Below are 16,064 nucleotides of genomic sequence, written 5' to 3'. Positions count from 1 at the left end.
TACAGTTAAATCCCATATGCTAACCTTATTTTAATGACTGTCTTCCAAGTTTAATGTAATGAAGTTAACTAAATTTCACTTCCCCATGTCAGTCTTAAAAATTTATTTCTTTTAACTTATGAAGCTAGAAGATTATCAGAAATTGTACAAAACATAATAAGTATGTCAGAGTATGAAAGCAATGTCCATAGTTGAGGAAAAACAACACCTGTTCATTTAGTGTCAGAGTTTCCTACTGTATGAATTAATTTCATTTATTTACTGTTACTAAATAATTTCATTCTTAGGATTCTGGTAGATCTGAAGAACGAAGTCTGGTATCAAAAGTGTCATGATCCTGTCTGCAGAGAACAAAACTTCAAATCACAAAGTATGTAGTCCATGATCTCAAAGCAATTATACTTAATACTTTTTTGAATGTTAATTTTAATGCCATATATTTGATTTAGGTTTTCCATTACCACCTGGGATATGTCTCCTGTCTCTTTTCAAAGAGGTATGTTTTTGTCCTATCGATATGCTAAGGTTCTTGTGAGCTGTGTTGTCTCTGGAAATCACTGAACGTGCCCACTGACAGTCTGTTGAGCTCCATGCACTAATTACAGTGGTATAGAAGAGGTTCTGGTACCACTGTATACTCATTTTTAAGTTACTGGAATCACCTAACTTCACCTGGGATAAAGACTTCCTCCTGTTTTGATCTGAACAGCAGTTCCCAGTGCATAAGCCACAAGGACACTGCAGGGTAAAGTAGAATGGAAAAACTGCCCAAGTTTGATTTCGTGCTGGGCAAGCCAAAATGGAGCTGCTCCTGGAACACTTGAGTCAATCAGAGTGAAATGTAGGTCAGTGACCCTCATATTTGAAGTTTATTTATCTCCATTTTAGTGAATCAAAGCAGTTACCTTTCCCCTAAACAGGTAGAATATTTAAGCCAACCTAATACTGCACCTAGATTCTAAGGCCTGAACATATTAGTTTTTCCACTGCTTAGGCAATAAGAGTTGGCATTTTTGCAACTTTTAAATTGAACTTGACAGCTTTAAAGGTCATACTGCAGCATGGCACGTTAAGCTCTATTTAAGCAGAGCATCAATAGCTATTAGTATTATTTCATAGAAAGTGTAATTTAAGTGCACTTTCAGATCCTGACAGTATCTTTAAACAGACCTTAAAATTAGTTTTAACCTTGTATTACTTTAAGAAGCTGTATACAACAGACTGCTTGTAGGTTGCTAGAAAAACAGCAAATTTCTACTCCTATCGAAATAGACTTCCAGAGGTTAACATGGTTATAAATTAACATGCTGGAAAATCTGTCTTGCTGGCCAGCTTTCTGTAGTATCTACTATGTGTGACAGTACCAGTTTCAAACTTGCAGAGCAGTTAAAGGTATGAAGACCATTTTCATATGGAGTAAGTAGTACTCTTGTTTCTCAAAGGAAGAAGAGTATACACGAATGGATGAAAGGGGGAACACAGAAGAAAAAGTGAAACCACATTTTAATGCGTCAGACTTGCCAGAAAGCTCAGGATCTCTGGCAAACAGCTTGTCTCAAGACTTCTTGTTGTCAGACAGTGAGTGGGAAAATGCAAGCAACGATACCTGTTTCCTGGAAGCTGCTGAAGATGTGGAACTCGTCGAAGCTGCAAATGATAGTCTGAATTATGCAATGGAAGAAATCCCAGATGAAGCTCTTTTGGAAGCTTTAAGGAAAGAAGACTCTTGCAATAAAGAAGGCAGCTAACCACTGGCTTGGCCAGCACACAGACTGCCAGCAATGACACCTGCGTGCTGTGTGCCTCTGGAAAGATACTGCGACGTAGTTCAAAAGCACTATTCCAGAGGTGTAGGACAAATTAGCTGGATGATCTTGAACAGGCAGGAGGAGATCATGGAAGATTACGCTGGGTCTGAAGAGTGCTGGACTGAAACACTCATCAGGAATGCTGCTCCAAGCTTAGCATTTTAACGCTCTCTGCTGTACAGTTCCTATTTTGCTAGTTTTATGTCCAAGTTTTATTGATAAACCAAGTTAAACAGACTTCTTTAGTTCCAGAAATGGAATGAAATTATTTATTTAAAATACAAATTTAATAAAAAGATGTCTATGAATAGTTCAGCCAAAGTCTCTGTGTTCTCTTTAAAAGTATATGTTGCTGTCAAGATCACATTACTTTAACAGCACAAGATTAAAACCCAACATTGTTCACAAGCACAGAAAAGTTTTATTACTTTAAGTGGGATTGCTCTTTCAGTCATTTCACTGACATTGAGACTATTTGACAATAGAAAGATACATCTCAATCAAGTCATTGACCTTTAAACATTGAAACAAAATCACGCTTTAAGCACTACCATTCTAATAATTGTTTTTAACAAATGTCAGAAAGTCTTAAAAAACACTTAGTCTTCCTTTGATAATCTCTCTCTTTGTACAGCCAGAGCCTCTTCCAGTTTCATATTAATATTCTGAAAGTGTCTTTCTGCTCCTAGAATTCTCCGTGACTCCATCAGAAGAGCAGGGAGGCTGGAAGTTCCATACTGTTGATATGGAAATAAAATTACAAGGCAACATTTTTAACTCTTGGAAAGATCACTTACATATCTGTTATTTTTCCTCTATCTGGAATGGCACAACATGATTTTTAAAAGTGAAGAATGGCCAAAATTAATAAGAGCGTCTTATGAAATGCGAGGATTTCCCTTACACATGGCAGACATGTACCCTTGTCAACAGAAAATACCACACCAGGTCCTGGGTAAAACGGGAAAGAGTTCTAAGGCTACATGAGAAGTTACTCTGGCCATGAAATAAAAGCACTGTTCTTAGCATTAAATACCTTACAGAACAGACATGGAAGTACCAGAGCTTTCCCTTTCTTTGAACAATAACAACAAAAGAAATTAATTACTTGTTTCTCAGTGTTAATCTTTCTTTAATTTCTATTAAAAAGTTACAACTGAGGACAACTGTTAGGCTTTTATGTCCTTTCAACTCCTGGACATAGAGAACGAGGCAGCAGAATCCTCTCTGAAATACTTTAGCTTTTAACATGAGACCAAGAAGAGTGAGATACTACAGTGCAGTTACAGCAGTGATTCTCAAGTTGCTTCCACAAAGACAATTAACAAAATATTGCTATTTAATATAACTTAAACATTAATACAAGTGCCCAGCAGTCCAGGAAAGAAAAAATGGGGAGGAGGGTTGTGACCCAGAACTGTTCAGAAATACATGCAAAATTCGTACTTACTACCACTTTTCCTTTTGGGTTTTCTTCTCTATAATCCAAACAGTCTTGCTGTAGCTCCTTTAAATCAGTAAGTAATTCAATTGTTTGCCTCAAGGAAGATTTCCTTTCCTTTACCTCAGCATATTCTCTTTGTAATCGTGTCAGTTGTGGTTCAGCTCTGAAAAAGAATCAAGGCTTTGATGTTTGTATCTGCATAATTATTGCATGAACATATTTCCTCTGAAGAAGACTTGAAGGAAAGGTTGCTCAGAAACACAAAACATAGGTTAGTATAGCATACTGTTTAATTGGAACAACTAGCATATTACTTAAATAGGAGCATGAGTCCAAATCTACCAAAAAACCCCAAACCTCTCTTTCTCAAAAAGAAACTCTTTTTGAGAACTCTTTTTTTAATTCTCAAAAAGAAACTTTTTGAGAACTCTTTTTTTAATTCTCAAAAAGAACAGTTCTTTTGTCAGACTTAAAATTGTCTTTTGAGTCTGACAATATAGCTCCTCTCTCTTAAGCATTTAAGTTTTCCAAATATAGTTTCTTTAGGTGTTCTCCTTCTGCACACGCCTGCCTGCAGGCTGAGGTGTTCAAGTGCTTATGCTGAAGCATACTCAGGATCTACAAACTACCTACACCTCTGCCTAAGTAAACTGGAGGGCTCAATCCATTACAATAGCACTCCAAAAACTGAACACAAACAGCCATTTTCATTCAAGAGAAAAAAAGCTTTCTTAAAATGACCAAAGGATTACAATAGAACACATAAAAAATGCGAAGACAGCTTTCAGTCTGTGAGGGGGTTCAAACCATATTGAGGGATTAGTTTTTTGAGCATAATTTGTCCATAGAACTGCAAAGTTACACAAGCCTCCCATGGCCATAGAGAAAAGGTTTTTACACTGTTCTTGTGGATCCAAGCCCCTGGTTCCCTACAGAGTTAACTTATGGAGTCATGTTATATACAGCTTCAGTATAAAACTTGTCACTAGCAACCAATGGGATTTGGGGAAGCCTAATGGTTCTTCCAAATAACGTGATTTCTATGTTGTTTATATAAATGACTCTTAGGATTAATGCCAAGTTAGAGATGGGGAATTGTATGGCCACAAGAGAAGAAAGCAAATCATGTACTTAGAGGAACCCCAGCCAAATTGCAGAGGTGAAATACAATCTCCCACCTCAAAACCCAAAAAGTCCTATGTATTACCTTTGTAAATTTATGATACAGCACCTTTGCAAATCAAATTGTAACATTAGTATTTTTCTTATGAACACATGGTGTGAAACATCATCCTAGTAACGATTTAGCTAAGAGAACTTGCAAGAATGAGTATCTAGGCAACTGATATATGTAAAGGAGAGGTCATCACGAGCTTTTGTAAAAACAGAAAGCAAGACAGCAGTAATTTCATCAAATAAAACAAAAACCAAAAAAAAGTTACTTTCCCTTCTGAGCTACAAAATAGAGATTGTTTAAGCTCTTCAGGCTATTATTGTGCATCATTAGAAACATACCCAATTAGCTCTTCTCTGAGTTGCACCAGTCGCTGCCTTTTCTTTTTGATGTTTGTTACTGCCTGAAACAAATAGTGAGCAAAGTCTCTGAAACAGTTTCTGTAATTTCAAAGGCAAACAACTCATATTTGATTGGCTTTTTTTCTCTGGGATTTTATGCTTCTGATTCTTGTGGAACATTCCAAGATATCAGACCTTATAAACTGCCATATTTTGCATTTGTATTTTAAACACTTCAAAGCTGTTTAAAATGTCAAACTTTTACCTCCATCCAAAATTTCTCCTAAGGAACACTCAATTTACAAGCATACAAAAGGAGTTTGTGACATTTTGAACACAAACATGACCAACTCTAGGAGGTCTTTGTTTTAAAAATGAAAACTAACATGAAGCTATGTTTAGTATGATTGCCATAACTAAGCTTTCTTTAATATAACATCCAATTTAAAAAAAAAATAAAAGCAACACCCAAAACTGATCATAAAATTAAATTTAACAACTAAAAATCTGATTTTAAACAAATGTATATGAGTCAAACTAAGGATAAATGTGTCTGTGAATTCTATACGTGTATTATTTTACATGCTGAGTAGCTTGCCATATCACCCCAAATCAACAAGACTTTAGCATATTAATTGCTACATCCCAGAATAAGCCTCATGTTGACCTTATTTGTTGAAAGCTATTTTGTCCTTGAAAAGTTTGCAGAAGATGTTAATCCGGGCAGAAAGCCAGACAGTGCCTAAGCTTCTCTTAAATCTCTCTGCTCTAGGGCATTCACCTCTCCCTGATAAAACCACTGCAATGTTTTTCTGCTCTTACACTAGTTCCTCCTCCTGTCAACATTCCCCAACTGCATTTTCAGTAAATTACTACTCACTCTGAATGAACAGAGGAACTGCCTTCCTCTGAACAAAAATTCTGCATATATTTAGGGAATGCAGTTCCCATAGACTTCTTTAAACTAAGAAATCCAATTCTATCCTCGCAGGTCACCATCTTTGCTGCTCTCTTAGATTTTTATATTCATTTGTGTTTCTTGAAGGTTAGCTCTCAATATTTAATTAGCTCTCCAGAGGCCTCACAAGTACTCATTAAAAAAAACCCCACCTAACTCCAAAAAACCAAAAGAGTAATTCACATGCATGGACACCTACACATCCTAATGTGCATTCCTTCTTTTTACACCCTATAGCAGTATATATATGGAGTTTGCATTCCATCATATTTACTCAGCCCTTTTCCAAAAATACTCTAGTGGTTCCCTATCCCCTATTTGTGTAGTTGATTCTGTAGTACAGTACACCTTTTTGTCAATTATTTTATTTCTTCCAGTCAGCTTCTTGAAATTTCAATGCCCACTACTGTATGCCATACAATCTAGTGATATAGATATATTTACCTTAGCATTTTTTCTCTTCATATTCTTTAATTCCTGGACTCCTGCTATCTACAGAGGAAAAGAAGAATTACAGATTGACTATGGATCTTGGATTCATCACTATCCTCCTAAAAACATGGCTGCAAGAATTACTTTGGAATAACATAAAAAGCTATTTAAAAAACCAACACTGTTTCAAAGTGAGATTACTTGTGTATCGAGTCTTTCCCCTCTCCTCATGCCAGAGAAAGACTGTTGCACAACATTATTTAGTGCAAGTAATACTCGTTGTACCAATTACTGTAATACTACACAGCTTAAGTTTTCTATAACTTTATATATATAGGTATAAATCTAGTCTTTTTAAAACTTATTCCTTCTCATGAAACACTTAGAACTATAGTTTTAGTACTTATCACAAGTCCTACAAAATTCTGAGTTCATTTTACTCCTTGCAATTAGTGAGAAGAAATCTTAGTCTTCCAAACCAATAAGCTTGTTACAGAATCCCAGAATCGGTCAAGCTGGAAGGGACCACAGTGGGTCATCTGGTCCAACCTCCCTGCTCAAGCAGGGTCATCCTAGAGCACATGGCACAGGACTGTGTCCAGACCGTTCTTGAATATCTTAGAGTTATGTTCAAACTGCTAATTAAAAAAGGATGATTTTCCCTGGACTATGTTAGAGGCCTTACTCAGGCCTCTAAACAAGAGTCACTGAGACGCAGTATAAAAATTAAATCATTGGCCTTTTAAAACTCTAGTCCATGAGGTTTTAAAACAGTGTTTGACACAGCTGTTATGCTCACTCAAATTATGCAGCCCTCCAGTTTTCCTACATAATGATTTAGATACAACAAACACTTCAGGATTATTAGATGCTTCCCTATTCTCAAAAGCTGACAATTTTGCAAAGTACCTGCATGACAGCAGTGTTGTGTCCGGAGGCAATTCTTATGAAAGCCTGCTCAGAGGCAGCAAATCATAACCTGCACACAACAGACTCTGTTTTTGTATTATTTATACTGACAATAGATTGGAAAACTTTACGTACTGTAAAATAAGTATGTAATGGACAATATAAAACCATAGGCATTTCTGACCACAAAACTTGATTTTATTTCTGGTGTACTTACAAGATCGGTGATTTGGCCCTTGAAAGCAGAACAGAAGTCATTGATAGCCTTTCTGCAAATGTTTGATTCTATGCTTTGTCTGGAGAAGTTAGAGGGACAAAACACAACCCATTTAGTTTAGTAAAGGGGAAATCTCATCCAAAAACATTCCTTTAAGTAACGAATAAAACCTAGTGTTAAGCAGCTAGGCAACTGCAGATCTTTCATATACTAGCAATAGCTTAATTTCTACCTTGAAAAATGTCAGCTGAGATGTGGTATTGTTTGAAAAAATATCAAATCCCTGCAGACCACATCAAGATCACATATGAAAAAACATTGGTATCACAGAAACTGAACAATCATTAAAATAACATTAAAATGTAACCATGCAATACTGCATTCCCCAAAGGACAGCCCACTAGCAAAACCACAGGTAATCCTTTTTAAAACTTTGAATATTCAATCATAGGAAAGCAGAATATTTACCTGTAATTTGCTGCTATCTTTTCAACTTCAGTCAGAACAACATCCAGTTCTGTAATATCTCTAGGAGATCTCTTCAGCTCTTTGGGACACCAAACCTGTACAGAATGTGGGCTATCCACTGAAACAACAGAATAAACATAAGTCTTGCAGAACTCAGGTACATGTTCTAAAACAATAGAAAAATTATTGTTCCCACCATCAAAATAACCATCCAAAAGTTATGAATATTTTAATAATAAATCTGAGAAGAGTGATATATTATTTCATCTGTCTTCAGCTGAGCAACTATGATAGATTTATCCAGAAGCCCTTTAAAATTGGGATGATCAATCATATACAACTTACTCTTTATCATTTCAAGCAAGTCCAGAAATACATTAGTAAACTAACTGATAAAATACACACTGACCGTAGACATAATTTTTTGTCTTGTAAAAACTATTAGTCTGAGTTTGGGCAAAGAATCATGAGCTTTTATATTTATTTTATTACATTTATTTCATATTTGTATACATTTTGTATTAATACCATATATGCTTCAAAAAACCCCTATATACAAATACATTTCCTTAGATTTTGCAACAGTATTATTAACTAATTCCACAAAAAGTTAAACCATGTTTCTTCACACACTCTCAAATGTCAGTCTAGTACTACAATATGATGGGTTCAAAGAAAGCAAGATGACACAAGGGGCACTCCAAGTTCTGCCCCAGCTGCTGCTCCAGGCTTCCAGACCAAGGAATGTACTGACACCTCTTACAGCTTCATATCTACAGCCCCAGACTTCCCTCCAAAGGGAACCAGTCTGCCTTAGAGGGATAATGCACACGTTTTACCCCTTCAGGAGAGGAATAGGCAAACCATGGGGATCAAATGTGGGTCTATGCCAAAACTGAAACTAAAACCTTCCATTTCTTGAAGCAACATCGCAGAGTCAGAGAACATGCTGAGTTGGAAGGGACCCACAAGGATCATTAAGCCCAACTCTCAGTCCTGCATAGGACCATCCCCAAGAGTCACACCATGTGCTTGAGAGTACAATCCAAACGCTTCTTGAACTCTGTCAGGCTTGGTGCTGTGACCACTTCCCTGGGGAGCGTGTATTCCAGCACCCAATCACCCTCAGGGTAAAGAATCTTTTTCTAATATCCAACGTCAACCTCCTCTGACACAACTTCAGGCCATTCCCTCAGGTCCCGCCACTGGTCACCACAGAGAAGAGATCACTGCCTGCCCCTCCTCTTCCCCTCACAAGGAAGTTGTAACTGCAGTGAGGTCTTACTTCAGTCTCCTCCAGGCTGAACAGACCAAGTGACCTCAGCTGCTCCTCACATGACTTCCCCTCAAGGCCCTTCACCATCTTCACTGCCCTCCTTTGGATGCTCTCTAATAGCTGAATATCTTTCCTATATTGTGGTGCCCAAAACTGCACACAATATTCAAGGTGAGGTGGCCCCAGCGCAGAGCAGAGTGGGACAATCCCCTCTCTGGACTGGCAATGCTTTGCCAGATGCCCCCAGGACACAGTTGGCCCTGCTGGCTGCCAGGGCACTGCAGACTCATATTCAACTTGCCATTGACCAGGATCTCCACATCCCTTTCCGTGGCACTGCCTTCCAGCCTCTTGTCCCCCAGTCTGTGCGTACATCTGGAGTTGCCCCATCCTGGTGCATAATCTGGCACTTCCCTTGTTGAACTTCATATGGTTGGTGATTGCCCAGTCCTCTAATTTGTCAAGGTCTCTCTGTAGGGTCTCCCTGCCTTCATGGGAGTCAACAGGTCCTCCCAGTTTTGTGTCATCTGCAAACTTGCTTAGTATCCCTTCCAGTCCTGCATCCAAGTCATTTATGAAGATGTTGAAGATCACAGGGCCTAAAATAGAGCTCTGTGGAACCCCACTAGTGACAGGTCACCAGTCTGATGTTGCCCCATTTCATTATTACTCTCTGTGTTCCACTCATGAGCCAATTGCTCACCCACTGCATGATGTGTTTATCCAGCTGTGTGCTGGACATTTTGTTCAGAAGGATCCTGTGAGAGACAGTATTGAAAGCTTTCCTGAAATCCAGAAAGACTACATCAACTGGCTTCCCTTGATCAGCTGGATGGGTTACCTTGTCATAAAAGGAAACCAGGTTTGATAAGCAGGACTTCCTCTCATGAAGTCGTGCTGGCTGTGACCAATGACTGTGTTGTCTTTCAGGTGTTTTTCAACACCTCCCAGAATAATCTTCTCCATAACTTTATCAGGCACTGAAGTGAGACTGATGGGTCTGTAATTCCCGAGGTCCTCCTTCTTGCCCTTCTTGAAAACTGGGACAATGTTCACCAGCTTCCAGTCAGCTGGGACCTTTCCGGATTCCCAAGACCACTCAAAAATCATCAAGAGAGGTTTTGCAATGACATCAGCCAGCTCTTTGAGGATTATGGGATGAATCCCATCAGGCCCCATAGATTTGTAGGGGTCCAGCTGGAGCAGCAGGTCCTGCACAATTTCAGGGAGTTGGTCATTCTCACAGTCATGGTCCTCCAGCTCAGGGCATTGAGATCCCCTTGGTCCATCATCTGAGTTGAAGACAGAGGCAAAGAAAGCACTAAACCCCTCTGCCTTGTCTCTGTCCCTGTTTGTGAGGTGACCATCCTCATCCTGTAATGGGCTGATGATATTTCTATACTGCCCATTGCCATTAATGTATTTGAAAAAACTCTTTCTATTGTCCCTCACATTTCTGGCAGCTTCAACTCCAGCTGATCTTTGGCTGCACGAATTTTCTCCCTACAGTGGCAAGCAGCATCTCTGAATTCTTCCCCTGTCTCCTGACCTTGCTTCCACTGGGCATACACCTTCCTATTTTGCCTTATTTCCAAGAGCTTGTTGCTAGATACCAGAAATTAAAGCATGGAAAGACATTCATCTTGAATGAGGAAAAGCTATATGAGAGTTTTGAAAAGTCTACTTTACCAGAAGGGTCTGATGTGTTCTCCTCTGAAGGCTGCTTCTTTTTCGCCTGGAACTGAGTAGCATTCAGACCCTTCTGTGATACAAAAAGCAGATTAACTTCCAAAATAAACCCTTATTATTAATTTAAAATTCTGAGAGATGGCAATTAAGCAGAAAGCATTTCCTGACTGAAACATCTGTAACATTTACACAGGTCCATTTCACCAGAATCCCAGCACAGTGACCACACTGCTGCAGGACAGCAGCTGCCTGAATGCACTGACCAACTGACACGTTGGCCACTGGCCGTGCACCAGGACTAGGAACATGTTAAGGAGCATAAGGACCCTCAGTTCAGCACAGTCATTGCCCAGTATTAACATTTCTCTGATCAACACTGCCTACTCACCTTCCTTTTCACCCACATTGTCCCAATTCTTTCTCTACTTTGACTACTTTGTGACACCAACAGCACTTCTACAAAAGTGCTGCATACATCCAGTTTAACATTCTGTATTGAATTTCACAGCATCATTTTCAGCAATTCCAATAAATTCCAATACGTAAAAAACCTTTTATACAAACTACTGCACACCTTCTTTTATCACAGGTCTACTTTTGAGCCTGCAGATGATTAACTTCCTCTGTATGTCTGGAAGTGGGCCAAGAGCATTTGACACTAGTTGTGGAGTAAGTGTGGAAAAACACTCATTCAAAACTGGATGGCTTTTAATTCTAATACACATTCAAAATTAATTTTATCAGTATTCTTTTCTCTCATAAATTTGTTTCATTTCAATACTGAAAAAGCACAAAGGATTCATATTCCATCTGGTATGCCATTCTTCAAGCACATGTATTCTAGATACAAAGAAGATATTTGAAAGAAGGAAAGAACATATTCCCAGATGAAAAAGAGAATAGGCTACAGGATCCAGAACACCTGCCTATTATATTATATTCCATGCTGACATGATGACTGTAGCTTTAAGCATTTCACTTGGCTATCTCTCAGGAATACTTTGAGGATTGATTATTTTGGATACAATTAAATACTAAGGCAGTACTAAGAAATAAAGGTCTTCCTCTCACCCCACCCTCTAATGCAGGCATGGCAAGAAGTAAGCTAAAATTAAAGTGACTGATAATACTTATGCAACTTTTTGTGTACCACAGTCTCCTTAAGGGGTCCATCTCCAGCATCGTCTGTTTTGAGTTTATGCCCATCACCATTAGATGTCTTTGATAGATGCATTTTTTTACTAGGAAAAGAAAAACATACACTGCTATACACTGAGAAAGAATGATCTTCACTATCTACACAATAAAACAAAAATCAAAGTAACAATACTCTCACAACATACTCTCACACAAGCACTAATACTGTCTTGCTATTTAATTCAAATTGGAATTATTTCAGATTTAAACCAAAATTTGATTAAACAAATGAGAAACATACAAAAATTTGAATTAAAATATTTTTAAAATAATTTTCTCTGTTACACATGATTTAACTGGCTTCTACCCATTCTTCAATTTTTCCATCTTTTAACTTCAGACACTAGCATTTAGAGAACTAATTAATACCTCAGAGAGACATTTTAAAATCCTTTCAATATAAAAACTGCAGTAAGTACTTAAATCACTGTACTGCTTACAAATGGCAGACTCAGATTTACTCTACCATTTGTTTTCTACAATCTTCAATCTCTCTCTTTTGGTTTCTGATCTTGGGAATTTTAAGTTAAAGCATCTGTTTAATAAGCAGCTAGGAAACTTGACAAATAGAACGTTTTTCCCACTTAAACTAAAAATCTAAAGATTAAACGCTGGCAATTCTATTTTTTTTTTCACCAGACCTTCTTTCTGTATTTTGCCTTTGCAGTGCTGAAACACGACCAAGTGACTCATTTTGTGAGTGTTCCTCTCCATAAGCATCCACAGCAGTACTGTGCAAAGGGTGATCTATAAAGAACAGAAAACAAATTGCATGAACACTGGTCCCATCTCTTAAGGCAAGGAGCACTTCTTGCCATTAAGCATTTAGTTAGGGTATTTGTGGTTTGCTAGCTATTAAAAAGGAAGTTCTTGTTAAAAGTATTATTTGAGGATTAGAAAAAAATATATATTGAAAAGTTTTATGTACCCATCCACCTGCTATTTCTTTACAAACTAAAAACAAAGGTGCAGGAAAGCTGGGCATGTACATATGGCATATAGCAGGCAAAATATTTTGTACAGTGTCTTTAAAGTCTCTCTTTGCTATAGCATACGTAAACCTTCTACATATTTAAACAACTACTTTCTAATTTTTGTTAATATAGACTTTAAGCTGCTTTATTGGATGCTATAAGAAGACAGTTACAGCTGCTACAGAATATTTGTAAATGTAGAATTCTTAAAGGTAGCTACTAAAATAAATTAGAACTCTGGGAACTTTGAGTTTTAGCATGCTTTCGGTAGTATAATTTTTTTTTTCAAGCACATTGCCACATAAATTTTGTCTTAGTTTACATTAGTGCCAGTGGGCATCCTTTTTATAGTCTAAATACATAGCACAGAAGTGAGGAAAAGAAGAGCTTTTCATCTTTCTGTCTTGTCCTTATAACAATCCTCTTGCTAAATTATTTATAGCTCATTTTCAATGCTCTTTCTAGTAGTCACATGTATATTTCCATGATTTTCTTAGAGTAATAACAATTACAGTTGAGAAATAACTCTTAGCATTTTCTCTACAACTTCAAATCACACAGTTTTTCAATTATTTATATATATAACACAATAATAGAGGACTTCACTCAGGAGCACCTACTTCATCTAAATTGATTCTCTGCCTGTATACTGAGGCCTCATTACAGAAGTACAATACAAAGCATGGAAATGGTTTTAATCCCTCACCAAAAATTGTATGGTTTTATGTTATTTTTTTAAATAAGATTTGAAACTGGCACAACAACATCCCTGTGAATGTCCAAATTTGCTGCCATAAATACTCTTACAATAGCAAAAATTTCACTTCATAATTTGTGTAGCTTAATAGAGAATAACTTAAGATATTGAACTTTGGGTTTTAAATGTAAATTCTTACACAACTGCAATATTATAATGTGCGAAATTCTACCGTTCAGATATAAAACTTGAATAGCCAGTATTTTTCTGTTAACTTTTACTTGTACATATTACAGCATTATTCTTGTTACTTCCTAAATTATAGAAAATAACATAAAAAACTCTCTGTCTCTCCTGTCCATTACTTTCTCTGGCAAAGAAACAATAACTTTTCCTAGGTAAGCATTGAAGTATTTTGCCCTCGTGGTTTGTTTGTGAAAATCATACATTAAATGACATTCAAGTTAATACTAACCAAAGGAATCATCAAGCTCCTCCAGGTGTTTTGTTTCCGCTACCTTCAATATCCTTGAGACATCTGGTTCCTCAAGCAGAAGTGATTTCCAGCGAAGATTGGAATTGGTTTTGTGTTCCTGGATGGGTATGAAATTACAGCCAGTTTATGCAGCTTTTTGAATGTACAACAGATTAAATATGATGATGAATTTCAAGAACATTTGACTAGAAATACATTTAACCAGGACCGCACTAACCACTGGGTCATGGCATAAAGTATTTGAAGCATGTTTTATCCTCAGGCTATGGGTTTTTTCCCCTAAGAGAAGTGGTGGTATAAAACATGTACATTGCACTATTTGATACTGTACTCTAGTGTGAGCTTTGTCTTATTTCATAAAAATAAGTATGCAAGCTTAGAAGTCTTATAACAGTCTAGTATCTGATTTCTATGATCTGTGTCCTTTTTCTTTTCAGGCATTAAAGTATTTCTTCTTTCATCTCTATAATACATAAATTTCCATCCTTGTTCGATTTAATTATTGTCATTTTAAAAAAATTGAAAAGTTATACTATAACTTCTTCTAAAAAGTGGAATTTTTAAATCAAGGATTACATAGACACTTCTGTAAAACAGAAGGGTAAAGGGAATGACACTAGTTTATGAAACAGTTGTGTGTCATTCTTACCATGTGGGAGTGAATTTCTCACTGATTTGTGTGAGTGCATGGAGGGTGAATTATAAGCAGAAAACACCAACTTCCTGATCTTTTTAATTTTACCAGTGCTTAGTAGTGCCCCACAAGTTCTGTTATGGCACAAAATATAGACACATCAACTGTTTCCTCTATAAATCGTTCTCTTTTCTTTTATGAGACTGTTTTTAAACTTTTGCTGTTTGAAAGTCACTGGTCCATTTTGTACTACTCCCAGAAGGAAAAAAAGAAAACCCCACGCACGCACCCCAAGCCTGCCCCAGCAGGGACTGCACAGCAGTTCCCAGTGCCTGTGCAAAGCAAGCCCTGCGTTAATTCCTGTGTATCCACCTCCAGAGACAATGCCCAGACTGCATGGTAACACAACACAGAATCACAGAATATCCCGTGTTGCAAGGGACCTACAAGGATCATTGAAATCCGACCCCTGGCTCTGCATAGGACCATCCCGAAGAGTCACACCATGAGTTTCAGAGAATCATCCAAATGCTTCTTGAGCTCTGTCAGGCTTGGTGCTGTGACCACTTCCCTGGGGAGCCTGTTTCAGTGCCCAGCAGCCTTCTGGGTGAAGAATCTTTTTCTAATATCTGACCTAAACCTCCCTGATGCAACCTCAGGCCATTCCCTCGGGTCTTGTCACTGATCACCACAGAGAAGAGATCAGTGTCTGCCCCTACTCTTCCCCTTGTGAGGAAACTGAGACCACGACGTGGTCTTCCCTCAGTCTCCTCTTCTCCACCTGTACAAGCCAAGTAACCTCAGCCGCTCCTCGTATGGCTTCCCGTCTACACTCTTTACCATCTTCTTTACCCTCCTTCGGATGCTCTGAACAAAAACGAAACACCGGCTTGTTTGAATTCTGCCCAACCTAGCAAAACCTACCTCTAATTTATAGCTTGTATGAGTCTTCTTTATTTTCTTCTTCGAGGACATTTCGCTATTCAGTATATGCTGAGGATAAAGTCAGTGAAAAATTGTCCCCGACACAAATCAGCTTTCTCTGTGTCAGTATCTGGGAGAGAACGGGAAATCTTAGTTACTTCAATTTATTAATCTCAGCTCACTCTAAAAGCAGTAAAACTCACTTCATTAGCCTAGACCGACGTATAAGTTATATATAGCATGCATCAGTTAGTAACGAGCCAGGCACATAAAAGAGATAAATCGCGACAAAGCTGTTCAGGACCGTACCTTCGCTCCGCCGCTGCCGTTCCCCTCACGCAGGAGGTCCCAGCCCGCCCCGCCGAGCGCCCCAAGGCGGGCAGGGCAGACCCTCGTCCCGCCCTCCCTGCCCCGTCTCCCCGCGAA

The 16,064-nt window shown here is 38.1% G+C and overlaps 2 protein-coding genes across 10 annotated transcripts in view; one reads left to right on the top strand and one right to left on the bottom strand.

Annotated features, from left to right (window-relative positions):
* PRIMPOL (primase and DNA directed polymerase) overlaps window positions 1-1,945 on the top strand; it is a 17,989-nt gene extending 16,044 nt beyond the window's left edge. For 7 of the 8 annotated variants that reach the window (XM_027676618.1, XM_027676620.1, XM_027676621.1 and 4 more), the window contains 3 exons: window positions 288-370; window positions 450-496; window positions 1,443-1,945. In XM_027676618.1, coding sequence (XP_027532419.1) covers window positions 288-370; window positions 450-496; window positions 1,443-1,748 — 436 coding nt within the window. In that variant the 3' untranslated portion in view covers window positions 1,749-1,945. The remainder of the gene's footprint in view (window positions 1-287; window positions 371-449; window positions 497-1,442) is intronic. The other variant, XM_027676626.1, reaches the window with a different exon arrangement.
* The window catches only part of CENPU (centromere protein U), an 18,900-nt gene extending 2,836 nt beyond the window's left edge, over window positions 1-16,064 (bottom strand). The window contains exons 1-12 of one of the 2 annotated variants that reach the window (XM_027676627.1): window positions 15,948-16,064; window positions 15,639-15,768; window positions 14,060-14,177; window positions 12,555-12,660; window positions 11,867-11,957; window positions 10,717-10,789; window positions 7,752-7,869; window positions 7,284-7,362; window positions 6,170-6,217; window positions 4,768-4,829; window positions 3,259-3,415; window positions 2,210-2,545 (exon numbers count right to left, since the gene is read on the bottom strand). In XM_027676627.1, the coding sequence (XP_027532428.1) occupies window positions 2,408-2,545; window positions 3,259-3,415; window positions 4,768-4,829; window positions 6,170-6,217; window positions 7,284-7,362; window positions 7,752-7,869; window positions 10,717-10,789; window positions 11,867-11,957; window positions 12,555-12,660; window positions 14,060-14,177; window positions 15,639-15,689 (1,041 nt within the window). In that variant the 5' untranslated portion in view covers window positions 15,690-15,768; window positions 15,948-16,064 and the 3' untranslated portion in view covers window positions 2,210-2,407. Of the gene's footprint in view, window positions 1-2,209; window positions 2,546-3,258; window positions 3,416-4,767; window positions 4,830-6,169; window positions 6,218-7,283; window positions 7,363-7,751; window positions 7,870-10,716; window positions 10,790-11,866; window positions 11,958-12,554; window positions 12,661-14,059; window positions 14,178-15,638; window positions 15,769-15,947 lie in introns of those variants that run through there. The other variant, XM_027676628.1, reaches the window with a different exon arrangement.

This window comes from Neopelma chrysocephalum, unplaced genomic scaffold (assembly GCF_003984885.1).
Source record: "Neopelma chrysocephalum unplaced genomic scaffold, ASM398488v2 Primary Assembly neopelma1_42, whole genome shotgun sequence".
NCBI classification, from domain to species: domain Eukaryota; kingdom Metazoa; phylum Chordata; class Aves; order Passeriformes; family Pipridae; genus Neopelma; species Neopelma chrysocephalum.
The sequence above is the reverse complement of the archived record's forward strand: the minus strand, read 5'-3'. Positions and strand labels throughout refer to the sequence as shown.